Source organism: Gavialis gangeticus, unplaced genomic scaffold, assembly GCF_001723915.1.
Source record: "Gavialis gangeticus isolate Ggan-Ray unplaced genomic scaffold, GavGan_comp1, whole genome shotgun sequence".
Taxonomy (NCBI): Eukaryota; Metazoa; Chordata; order Crocodylia; family Gavialidae; genus Gavialis; species Gavialis gangeticus.
Window position 1 is genome coordinate 68,082,600 of NW_017729034.1, and position 12,899 is coordinate 68,095,498.

The window sequence follows — 12,899 nt, forward strand, 5'->3', positions numbered from 1 at the left end:
CAGGGCCTTAATCTGCCCCCCCTCCCCTTTTCCCCTCCACAGACTTACCCACTTTTCCCCTCCCAGACTTACTATCTGTGTGCCTGCCCCTCACTCCCAAGCCACAGCCCCACCAGCCCTGCTGCTGCCTCTCACTCCTGACCCACAGTTCCCTGCATCCTGTCAGGGCATGCAGGAACCCCCACCCTAGGATCCAAACCTCCCACACACACCCACAGCCTCCCACACTCTCACAAATTCCCACACATACCCCACAACCACCCCCCAACGATTCAAAGTAGCTGCATAATTTTGCATAATTTGAGCTTTTCTGCACATAAGTTTGAGTTTTTAGCAGTGCAATTAAAATCACAAATAATTGTGACTAATTTTTAATAATTTGACAGCCCTACTAGGAAGTAGTTGTTGAAGAGGGATTTTTACTCTTCCATGGAACTAGGTGAGCAACACTGCATTAAAAAAATACTGACTGTTGAAACTATATTTTTTCTTATGTATATAGGTAATTTGTGGTAACCTTTCATTTCACTTCTAGTTTCTGAGCCATTAGGATTGTACTGACCTGACCCTATATTTTGAAGACATTTTTCAAATCAACTTAATTTGTTTAATAATTGCTGAAATGCTCTTACAATTTCTTGCAATTCCAGGTACTGGGATGCAATAAAATACAAGGCTCCTATTAAAATCACAAGATTTTGCAACATGAAAATAAGAGACTGTTTCTACATATGTTTTAGTAGGCTTGGAGTATTGTAGCTGCGAGGGTCCAGGAAATATGTGAGAAGCAAGACTACCCTTGCTTCTATATATGTTAACATCAAAAACTCCCAGTATAGCATTTGCCTGTTTCTCTCTGGGGATGTTCTTAAGCTTTGAAAATTTGCAAGGTGGGAGAAATGAATATAGTGCAGGATCAAAAGAAGCGTGTTAAAGTATAATTCCTCTTCCGACCAGCTCCTGATGTTTCATGAAACCCCCTGAATGGACACCTCCCCCCACTTTTCCTTTGCACCTATTGCTGCTCCTCAAGCACTATCTATGTACCCTAAGTGGAGGGGTACAATTAGTGCATGTGAATAAACTCCAGAGCTTATTGCTCTGGAGTTTTTTGCTCCCCGGCATGACACTTGAATGTGCACCCAGGAGTAGTTAACTATGGAACAAGTAGCCCCAGAATTTATTAATGCACAGCATGCATAGCACAGTCGGAGCAGCCCCAGCTGGTAGAGGGCCTCTGGGAGTCAACCCACCAGCCTGGAGCTGCTCCAACCGGACTCAATGTGCTGCAGAGGGCTGACTAGGGCATAAGGGTGCTTCAGTGTGGGGATAGCCAGCTGGCCATACTGAGGCACCCTTGTGCCCCAGGCAGCTGGGTCAGAGTCTACACATGCACTGCTGCGCATGAAAAAAACTCTTCAGTAGCATAGTACTTGTATGTACAAGTACTGCCCTGCTGCAGAGTTTATTAGTTTCCTGCACCCTAATTAGGAACATGCAAACTGCTGCTCACCTCTGCCTCACCCCGCAGGACCACAAGGTCTCCAGTCTCCTCCATAGACTGGTTGGGGCCCCAGGTGGTGCTGTGTGGCATGGGTGAGGACACCATTGGGCCTCCCACACCGGCTCTCTGGCCCTCTGCATGACTGTCCCTGGATCCCTCTGCATCACTGGGCCTTGACAGCTAACCGCGGCACCTAGCAGAGGCACGGTGTGGGACTAGGAGTCTTGCAGTGAGGCGATGCCACATAGCACCTCTGGGGTCCCGGCAGGCTGCTGGGGTTGGATGTGGGCAGCTGGAGCTGGCCCCGGTGGCCAGGAGCAGCTGGGCCCAGGTGCTGTTAGGCCTGGAAGCAGCCTGCAGCCCTAGGTAGCACAGCCCTGGCAGCCATGTGGCACTGCGGTGGCCAGCAGTTGCCCCAGACTTCATGCTCTTCTGCCCCAGGACCCAAAATGCCAGCAGGCTTTTAAAGGGCATGTGGCTGGGCCCTTAGACACAGTCTTTTTCAGATAAATATACTAGCATTTGTTGTTTTTAGGCATGCAGAGTATTTTCTCAGGTGGTATCTGGTTGCTGTTGCTTTTGATATACAGCCTGCTGGAGCATGTTTGTTCTGAAAGGCTGACGCAGGAAAGCCATCTTCTAGATCCTGAAGACAACGCAGAAAGCACAGCTTGGATATGCATTCAGCAGCAAAAGCTTAGAAAGGTTTATTGTCACCAGATAGCACACTAGTTGGTCTGATTAGCAGTCAGTCCAACTTGGTAAAGCTTGTCTTTAATGGGTAGAAACACCATGTGTTATTCATGCTCCTCTAGGTCTCTGAGGGACAGGTCTCTGAACCACTGTATTTATACTTGCATGCTCCCCCCACCCTCCCCTGTCTCATGCCAATTCTTATTTCTCTCCCTGTTGAGATGTTCATCTCTACTTGTTTTCCTTGCCAAATTTATGCACCTGCACTTGTCTCATCAGTAAGTTCTAACTTTTACATTTGTCCTCATTTTTTAGCTGATTTTTTCCCCCTCCAGTGTCTTTTTGCTCATTAGGGCATTTTAATTTTTTTTCTTTCTTACTGGGTCATATAGCAGTCAGGAGGCCTCTTTCTCCCATATTGCTTTTTGGCACCATATCTTAATATAACTTAACATAACTATGGCCTAGTTATGTAACTGGAATTCCTACAGCATTATAAACTGAAAGGATGATCATTAATAGTTCTTAAGTCTTCTATTTGTACTTGGGGAGGGACAACTGAAAATTCTGATCTCAGTTTTCATTTCCCCTGCCTCTTCTAGATAAAAGGCATTGATTTGATTTTTTTTTTCTGCAGGTCCCACTGAAGCAAAGCAGTTAAGCACACACTTTTAAATACTTTGCTAAATTCCAGTCCTATCTGCCTATTGTTCTTCCCTTGTTGGTTTCCAGATCAGTGAATAGTGTCATGTATATAAATAATATTTGCAGTTACACAGGTTGGATAGTAACGCATGTGGAATATCAAATCCCATCAGCTTCAGAACATTAAACCATCACTAAGTTAGCAGTGGAGCTGGGAAGAAATTTCTTGTATAAACTGTCCATTGCAAGGAAGTTCTCTTTAGCATATAGTAATGACTACTGTCATAAGGGCAGGAGTAGATAGGTTAAGGTACTTGCAATGTCTCCAGGGGCATGAATGTAAACCTCATTCCAGTCTTGTGTTAAACGCCATTCTACTTAGACATAAATGGATGCCTGAACATTCGGACAAGGAAGACAAAGGTGGCTAGATGCATTGCTAAACACAACATGCCACACCACAACACTGTGGGACACTGAATACACAAACTGGCATGCCTTTAACCTAGTGTTTCTCAAGCAGGATGCCACAGCACTCTAGGGTGCCCTTAAGTCCTTTCAAGAATGTTGCAGGGTGACATACAATATTAGCACTGTTAGGTGTGTAAATATGATTCACAAGATCAAACCAGAGGTTTCAAATAGGAATCCACAGTGTTAAAAACATGCTGACCTGTTAAGTCTTTCTGCATTCCTTGCAATAAAACAATTGCTCTATTATTTTTCTACAGTCAAAAAACAAATGGAAACCCAGAGCTGGCATTTTCCAATGGGGTGCCTTGCATCTAAAAAGGGTAACTAGACTTCGGTGGACCTTCAACCTTTTTAATTACTACTATCTTAATGATAGTATATAAACTCTGTACGCACCTACTTCAGAATTCTCTGAATGCATACTGTCCTGTCTCTGCACTTGCCAGAAGGGTCACATATTTAAACAGTTGGTGTCCAGGAAGAAGGTAATCCTCTGCCAAAATCCTCTAAGAGTCCCTATGTGATTGTCATGCTGAGCCACAGGCAGCCAGATCTGGTAGTCACCCAGGGTTAGGAGAAGCAGCCAAGATCTGAGGAGAGTGTATGTAGTTTGAGTATAGGGAAGCAAGGAAGCCAGATCTATCTCGGAAACAGAAGCAGAGATCCAGAAGGTTGAGCAGAGCGTGAGGTCAGGAAGCTAGTACGGTCAGGCATCCAAGAGATTGGACCAGATTCAAGTCAGGAAGCCAAAGAGTCAGACTAAACTTGTGGTCCATGGACAAGCTGTCAGATATCTGGAAAAATCTACCAGAGAGCTAGTAGCCACACAAGCCAAAGATGCAGCAACCTAAGTACAAGGTTGAACCTTTTAGCCCATATATTTCTTCTTCCCGGTCAGGGGTTTATAATGGAAAAGGTGAAGGGTCAGCTGACTCTGACTTGCCACACCAGTGGCAGTGAGTGGATGTGTGGCAAGAGCCAGGTGGAGGGTTCTGGCCACCTGACTCTGCCCTAGTGTGCTACTGAGGAGGTGGAAGACCAGGGTGAGTGGCTCTGACAAGCAGGTCAAGGCCATGGCCCATTTTCACAGCATGCATAACATATCCAAGCAGGATCAGACCCTTCATGAAATACAGTTGTGACTACTTTCTTTTAAAGCAGGACAGGACAGGACTGTGCTACTCACCTTTCATATACTTTTTTACCCAAATCCAAAATTACTCTGAATTTAAGATAACTGCCCAAAGCTTAGTTTCTGTCCCAACCACCTGCCTCACCCCAAACTACCTGCTTCCCCCCAGTATGCGCATGCTCCAGGCCAGCCCCTGTGGTGCCTGTACCCCTTACTGCCTTGCTCCCCACTTGCATCTCTCCTATCTGCCCCAACCGTGTCTGTTCCCTCTGCTTAGCATTCCCTGCCACTTGGCCCTGCTCCCGCCTCCCTCCCATGCCTGTGCTCCCTGATGTCTGCCACTCCTCACAACACCTCCATCCGAGGCACCTGTCCCTGGTCCTGCATTCCTCCTGCACTGCCTTGTCCCAGCTGCCTGCCTGTCCTGTTTAGTGCTCCCACTGCCTAGACCCTCCCCCCCACCCATCACCACTTACCTTCCCCTTGCAGCTCCAGGTCCTCTTAGAGCCCCACTTCAGCCTGGGCCAGGGAGCATGAAGCATGTGCTACCTCCTGCCTCAGCCCAGCCACACTACAGCTGCTGGGGTGGTCGCAGCTTCCGCCCTATCACTGGCCTTGGTTGAACCTGCAGCTGCAGCGCCCCACCCCTGAACCTGAATCTAAGATGAGGGGCTCTTTCCACCCTCCCTAACCCCTATGTTGAATGAAAAAGAAAACCTTGTCTCAGATTTGAGTAAATATGATAGTACACTACTGGTTACTACAGCACTTGCCACGAAGCAAGAAAACCAAGTTAAATGACCTTGTTCAGCATGAAGGGACACAAATCTTTACCTCTTACATCGCAGGAAAGTTTCTTAACCTTTTGACTACAGAATAGGCTGGATGGAGAAGGAGGCAATCTCCATTCCTGATGTTGAACTTGGTCTAATCACAAGCTGCTTTAATCACAAATATTTTACATATTAGATGGGCACCACCACCTTCTCTTTTGACTGTGTTATACAATAAAATAGGGAGCTTCTCTCAGCTTTTTTGCTATGTTTTGTTTTTGTTTATTTTGGCTAAAAATATTCACAAACCAGTTTTTGGAAAAAATGACCTGAGATTCCCAGACTCACTTGCAGGGGAATGTAGAAAATGTTGGGAATTTTACCACAAAGCTATTTCACTGAGTGGTTATACCTATAAGGATGTGAGTTCAAGCCTTGTTCTGAATTTAAGTAAAGTTTATTTCCAGTTGCTGTCAAATGTCAGGTTTAAATGGATAATTAATCTTTTAGACTGAGGCAAAGATGACTGGATGTGATTGAGCCACATCACACACTAGAATGTGGTCGACTAAGCTTGGCTTAGCCACAACACTGATATGCCACTTTCACCTAGGTGAACTTCTAACTCCTGGGCTTTGTCTAATGATTTGATCTACTGTGCCCAACATGCATCTAATAAATCTGAAGTTTCATTTTCTCAGAAAAGATATAGAAGCTTCTAGTTGCTGCAAAGATGTAGGAACAATATCTCACTATCACTCCAACACTGCCTGGCCTTCTTTTCTGAGCCTCTCTTGCAAGGCAAAGAAATTCCTATCGTTTCCTCTACTGTCATATGTAGCTTTCCTAAGCAACAGCAGCAGTAATATAAAACTGCCAAGTTTCTTGACAATTTCCCACAGAGTTCTGAATATCAGCTGCAAAATTGATCAGAATCTTGTTAGTATCAGTTAGCTTCTGCTGATCAAAGCAATGAGTAGTTGTAAATGCAATGGTTTCGTCTGTCTGCAGACAAGGAAGACAGTACCACGCTGTTTTAACATTCTGTTAAATTGTTAAGATTTAGAAGTTATCTTCATATTCTGGTACCATGACAGCTAAAACCTTAAGTTATTTATGCCTACCAGGCAATGCTTCCTACTTGCTGTAAATTGAACAAATATTTCAAGCCCTGCTAAAACTCTTCAATTTCTGGACTAAATTAAGCATCATTTATATACCCCTGGATATACAAATGCATGCAAATATCTATGTGAATTTAATTTGTCTGGAAAGGAGAAAAGGCTTTTAAAAATTAATCCTTAAACTGACTGAAGTGGTTATAGTCTGTTGTGCACATCTCTAGAATTAAACAAGTAGTAAGATAAACCCCTCTCCTTTTTGTCTACCAAGGTCAAATATACGTACTTTGTTTTTATTAATAAAGAAAAGTTGTTTTAAAAAGACTTTACAAGAAGTGGATATATTTCAGTGTATTCAGACTGTGGGGAAATACAATGGGAAATAACTTTGACTGATGAGCTACTAATAATTAATAGAAGGAATGAAGTTACCATAATAAGCGGAAACAAAATGTGTTATTAATTGAAGCAGATTTTAGATGATAAAGATGCAGTATGTAGACTAAATAGAAATAATGTTACCTGGCATCTACAACCCCATGTGTCTGCTGAAGGCTAAAAGAGTGTCATTTTGGGAGCTTTGCTTGGGGGTTTTTGGTATGAAAACAGGATAGGGAGATTGTTTAGAACAGACTACTGTGGCAGGGCACATGGGATACCTGCCATTTCAAGAGGTCAGGCAGTCTATGAAGATGCTGGCAGGTGCAGACCAGGGCTAATTGGTGGTCAGCTGACCCAGGGAGCCAGAAGGTGAGACTAAGCCTGATAGAGGGAGTCATCTGACTCATGCTGGGCTTAGAGCAGGCATAAGCCCAGGCCCTGAGAGAAGCCAGCAGTAAATTTGGAGCCTGTTGAGAAAATGCCACCTCCACAGGCGGGCTGCAGCTCCACAAGGTCAGCTTGGAGAGTACAGAAGCGGTGTGGAGGTGCGCGGAGGAATTAAGGGGAGGAGGAGGTTCTTAGAGACCCAGGGAGGGGCCTGGAGCCCAGAGCGAGAGGCTGAGAGGGTAGGACCAGTGAGGGTCCAGGAACTTCAAAGGAGGGATAAGTGAAGAAAATATCAGTCAGGACGCATTTGTGAGGCATGGGGCATGGTATAGGGAAGGAATGGAGCCATGCAATTAGCCCATACAGCAGTGACCACAGGCACCTGGGCTTCTTGCAGATATTGAAAAAGAAAAAAAAAAGTGCTTTACCGGAAGAGGCAGCACATTACTTCAAACTGGATCTGTAGCATCTGCATAGATTGGGCATTTCAGCAGGGCTTTTTGGCATTTTTAGCTAAAGCTCTTAATCAGCTATTAAATAAAAGCCCCACTAAAGCACCCAATCTCTATAGATGTTAGGCAAGCTGGGGCTAACTGATGTGCTGCCTCTTGTGGGCATGTACTAGGCTCAGCGTGGGAGCATGGCCTGTTTAAAGTACCTTTTGTTTTTAACATCTGCAAGTAGCTCTGGTGATCATTTGAAAGAGCAATTTGGGAAGTCCCAGGCAGCCTCTCTCATAAAAGTATATGATATCAGGACAGGACGGACAACTGAAGGGTGACTGCCCAGAAATTAAGGGCTGCAGGGACTCCAGGGGCTTCACGGCTACCCCTGGAAGTTTACCCTGCCACTTCTACATCAGTGAATCTCAGACTGCTGTGAGATTCTTTCAAGGGTGATGCAGGATGCCATACAATATTAGTACTGTTAGTTGTGCACATGATTCACATGATAGACCCAGTGGGCGTTTATACACATGCTCTGGGAGGCGGGGGTTGGGGGTGCTTTAATTATAGTTGGTCTAATTAAAGCATCAGGAGCATCATGTTTATCAGCATCCCTGCACTGAAAAATGGCAGCAGGGACACTTTAATTAAAGCTTATCGAATGAGCTTTAGTTAAAGCATGCCCAACTGTCATTTTTCAGCACAGGGATGCTGATACACATGACAGTGGATTCTGCTGGAGCATGGTAGTTACCACATTCCAGCACAGGTACTATGGATTATGATGTGCTGGAATCACAGCGTGTCAGAGCAGCCTCAATGTATGTGGATAGGTGCCCAGTGATTTCAAACAGGAATCCATAGTACCTACTGAAAACACTCTGACCTGTTGTGGTCTTTCTGAGCTCCTTCTAACAAAAGGCTTACTCCATTGTTTTCCCATTGTAAAAGAAAAAGAAAAAAAAGAGTAGAAGCTAAGAGCTGTCACTTTCAGAGGGGTCCTAAGGGCTAACAAGGGGTGCCTTGGGTCTAAAAAAGGTTGATAATCATTGGTCTAGATATGATAGAATACAATCTAATCATGTAACAAAGTATACCATAAAAAATAAGACCTTAAAAGTGAGATTAAAGCAGTGGTAGAAAGTTTAATAGTTGCCAAAGTTGAGGAAACGGAGACAAGCAGGATGTGAAATCCCTCCAACTTTTCCAATATGTTGTTCTGGTACATTAAAAAGATTTATACATTTACATTCACTATGAATGACCTTAATGAAACTAACATGCATTCAATTAAGTGCCCATATTTGCAGGAGTGTAAGCCTACATTTTTACATTTTTACATGCAGTCTAAAGGAGGGCTTTTGGACATTGCCATCTGGTAAGTGTTTACTACTTATGTATTCTAAAATTCTATTATTAAGCCATTTCAAAATGAAGGAAACCCACAGATGGCTGAAACCTTTCTTTCTTTTCATGTTGCTTTGTTGGATCTAATCTAATACCTGCTTAAGCCAAAAGGACATCTTTTAAACAGTTGAAGCATATCATTTGAGGCTTTACAGAATGGTAATTTATGATCAAAATATAATAATGTATTTTTTATTAATGTTGCCACTTATATTTTTAAGAGTTAAATGTAAAAATGAAATCTAATTATGGAAAGCAGTTTTTTCCTTCCAAAAGCTGAATTTGTCTGATTTAACTGTAAATATTAAATCACATACATTGTGTTCTTAGTACTATATAATAAAACGTTAGTGCTAGGAAGAGCTTTGCTTTTAATTACTGTTGGCTGTAAGATTATTTAGGACCTCTAGAAAGGGAAAATGTTACTTATCAGGTATTTTCTAGAACAAAACGTTTTTGTTTATATTTAAAATAGACTTGCTCATGCTTATTTGTCAATATTTGCTGTATATAGTGAATTCCAGAGACCTGTGAGAGAAGCCTCTAGCATTTCTTTTTCTTTTCCCCAGGAATACAAATATAAATTTAAAAAGAGAAAAAAAAGAAGACTGTTATATACACCTTGAATTGTACCCACAAGCAAACAAAAAGCCAGTCCAGAGATTTGAGCACAGATGTTGTGTACTTGTAATAGCTCATTCCACTTGCAAACTGAGCAGCTGCATTCTGCACTAGCAGAAGCTTTGATTTTTATTTATTAAATTTGATGGGAGCAATCAATTAAAACAATTATAGCAAAAAAGCTTCATTACAAACACAGGGCCCAATTCTGGACTCTTTACTGATGGCAGCCATCCCAAGATCTTCAGTGGAAGTGTTTCTCTAGGGATTATTAATGAAAGTAAAGATTACTGGATCCACCCCTAGGTCATCTTCATCCCAAAAGCTATTAGCTGGAGAATTACATCCATTTTCAATGTACTATTCACAAATACTGTGCGAGCTATTTTTGGAAGTTATTATTAAAAATTGTATTTTTCATTATCTTCATGGTTATTTAGTGATGTTCAACTGTTTCTTTCCCTCACCTTTTCCTAGGGGTTTGCTAAAAATACATTGGGTTAGCTATGTTAACTAAAAATACACACTTAGTACCATTACAACATTATTCACCTGAGGCTCTGAAGCATGATCTACTGTACATCTCCTGTCCCCTGTCTCTCTGGTCACCACTGGCCCTGCCCAGGCCTTGGGAGTCACCTGGGTGCCAGAGACAGATTTTTGCCATATGATTTGACATTTTTCATAATCGCACTGAACAGCAACTTGAGAAGAAAACATTTTTGTGCCATGCTTTTGCACGGTACGATCGAGTGCATGCCCTGTGGATACCCTGGCCCTCCGACGCAACCTGAATGGCCGACGCAAAACAACATCGTGCCACAACGGCGCCGACCTGATGCATTACGAAGCTCAGGAGCAAACCCTCTGGAGGGGACATCTCCTCCTTCACATGGGCTTTTCCCAAGGCCTGGAGGCTCTATCAGTGACCGCCGACCTCCACAGACAGACCTGCCAATCCCACACAACTTTGTGTCAGGCACTGTCCCCAACGCTCTCTCAATACGTCTTTCATGGGCACATGAAACTAAACCAGAAGTGCTCAAACTCCTTGGCCTGCGGGCCGCATCTGACCATGGGGCAACCCTTTGGAAGCCCCAGTGAACACTGCCATTGCTCTCCCACTGCCCAACCTCTGGTCCCGTGGGGAGCATGTTGGCAGGAGGCAGAACCTGATGGGCACACCGCACAGTCGGGCAGGTGAGCAACGTACCACACTGTTCTTCATCATGGCCTTGACAGTGAAGCCATCGCTGACCTGTGGCTTGGCTTTCTTGGCAGGCCCCAGTGGCAGCTGCTGTTGCGGGGGGAGGTGCCATGCTGGCTTCAGGGCACAGGCGCCCTGCTGCTCCACCACCATCTCGCCCCACACCTTCCTAAAAGAAATAAAAGGAAAATAGGGATGAAAAAGGAACCTGGGCAAGGGTTACATTCATTGCATTTGGAATAAATCTAAGTAATTGTACATTAAATGAACAAAACAGGGATGAGAAACATTTCAGCCAGATGCAAAAAGAAGTCAAGCCCCCCCACCACAATGGGATGTCCCTCCTACCCCACCCCACTCCAGAATGGGACGCTTCTCCCTCTTCCTCCCCCCGCCCCATAATTGGATGCTTTGCCCCCCTCTCTCCCTGCCACCCCCACAATGGGATGGTCCACCCTCTTCAAGAATGGGATGTCCCCCCCCGCCCCACAATGGGATGCTCCCCCCCGCCTCACCCCGCGGGGGCTCGCGGCAGGGGCGGCTGCGCGCGGGGCAGACGCTATAACCGAGTCCGTCGCCAGCGCGCGCGCGCTTCCAGGGACGCGTCCCGGTTGCTAGGGAACGCGTAAACAACCTGCAGGCTGGCCGCGCGCGATCACGTGCGGCGGCCGAGGGAAAGGGGGGGAGTGGAGGTGTCAATTCGCGTCGATCACGTGACACTCCCGTGAGAACTACGCTCCCCAGCGTACTTTGCGCGCCCTCCCTTTCCCAACCGCCCCCTGAAGTAGCAGCAGCACCAGCAACGACTCCGACTGCGCAGGCGTACTGTGACTCAGCGGCCGGCAGGGCGGAGGGCGAGGCTTTGTGCAGCGCGGCCCCTCCCCCCCGCCCCTCACTGCGCCGGGGCTATGATCGGTGAGTGAGTGAGTCCCGGATGTAGCGCCCCCTTTTTTTTCTGCCCCCTGTCCCCAACAGCCACCACGACGCAGCGCGGGGCGGAGCCTGTGACGTACCCCCCTCCGTCATGCACTGAACACGCCCCTCCACTGACCTTCAGTGTGCCCTTCCCCCCTCATGCCCTTGGGGTCACGTGGGCCCCTGTTTGTGCTCACCCGTAGCCCAGCCCCACCTCTGGGAGTCACCAGGGTGCTACTCCTGGCACCCTGGCTCCCTGAAGCAGGTGGCCTGTGCCATGGCCCTCTGCCATGAGAGAGGAAGGGGTTGGCTGAGCAAGGGGAAGTGTAAGATGCCCCAGGCATTAGGTACAGCTCTGAGCCCAAGCTGGAGGTGAAGGCCTCAGGGTTCCCAACCCTCCAGGATTTCCGTGGAGTCTCCAGGAATTGGATATACATTTCCACAAGACTGCTTTGAGCACCCCACAGAGATCAATGATAGGGTGCTCATTCAAATAAATAGGAAATGTTGAGTCTGATTTACGCAGTAGTCTAGCGGGTCTTTCATATGTAACAGTAACGTGTGTTGGTCTTCCTGGCCTGAAGTCTACACACCGTAATCCATAACTGATGCATGCAGGCATGTTCATGCTGTGTGTCATTACGTCATGGGATGAAGCCTCTCAGATTCAAACAGAGTTGGCAACCTTAGACGGTCCCAATATCTTTCTCTTGACCCTGGGGTCAAGTCGTGAAGACCCAAACTTCTCCCCCATCCTTTTTTTCAGATTAGGGTTAACCCCCTCCAACCACAGTGCTGGCACAGTCTCTTCTAATTAACTGCCCCCAGCTTTGCTGCAGTGCATGGTTATAAATACTGGTGACAGCCATTGGGGCCATCTTGATCTTCCCTTGCTCTGGTGTTACTCAGGGTTCAAATTACATCAAATTTGATTCCTCCAGGGTTTTGAAAAAGCAGTTGGGCTACCCACAGTGCCATATTAATGCATAGGCAAACCAGGCACTTGCCTAGGGCTCTAAGTGAAGAAGGGGCCCGGTTGTGCTTATTTTACATTATAATTACTGAGTGAAAAAAAGTAGGGGCCCACGAGTTTGTTTGCCTAGGGCCCACTAAAGGGTTAATCCAGCCCTGGCTGCCCATCACTATGCTCTAATAAAATTGGAGACTCCCCCTCTATGCGGCACTGGTCAGGC

General features: G+C 45.7%; 2 protein-coding genes across 4 annotated transcripts in view; one reads left to right on the top strand and one right to left on the bottom strand.

The window, feature by feature from the left end:
* PACRG (PARK2 coregulated) overlaps positions 1–11,383 on the bottom strand; it is a 649,143-nt gene extending 637,760 nt beyond the window's left edge. For 2 of the 3 annotated variants that reach the window (XM_019526943.1, XM_019526942.1), the window contains exons 1-2: positions 11,307–11,383; positions 10,798–10,960 (exon numbers count right to left, since the gene is read on the bottom strand). In XM_019526943.1, the coding sequence (XP_019382488.1) occupies positions 10,798–10,944 (147 nt within the window). In that variant the 5' untranslated portion in view covers positions 10,945–10,960; positions 11,307–11,383. Of the gene's footprint in view, positions 1–10,136; positions 10,224–10,797; positions 10,961–11,306 lie in introns of all 3 variants that reach the window. The other variant, XM_019526941.1, reaches the window with a different exon arrangement.
* A 240-nt stretch (positions 11,384–11,623) lies between these two features.
* Positions 11,624–12,899, top strand: part of PARK2 (parkin RBR E3 ubiquitin protein ligase) — a 1,789,008-nt gene continuing 1,787,732 nt past the window's right edge. Inside the window, exon 1 of the mRNA XM_019526940.1 lies at positions 11,624–11,706. Within this exon, the coding sequence (XP_019382485.1) occupies positions 11,700–11,706 (7 nt within the window). The 5' untranslated portion in view covers positions 11,624–11,699. The remainder of the gene's footprint in view (positions 11,707–12,899) is intronic.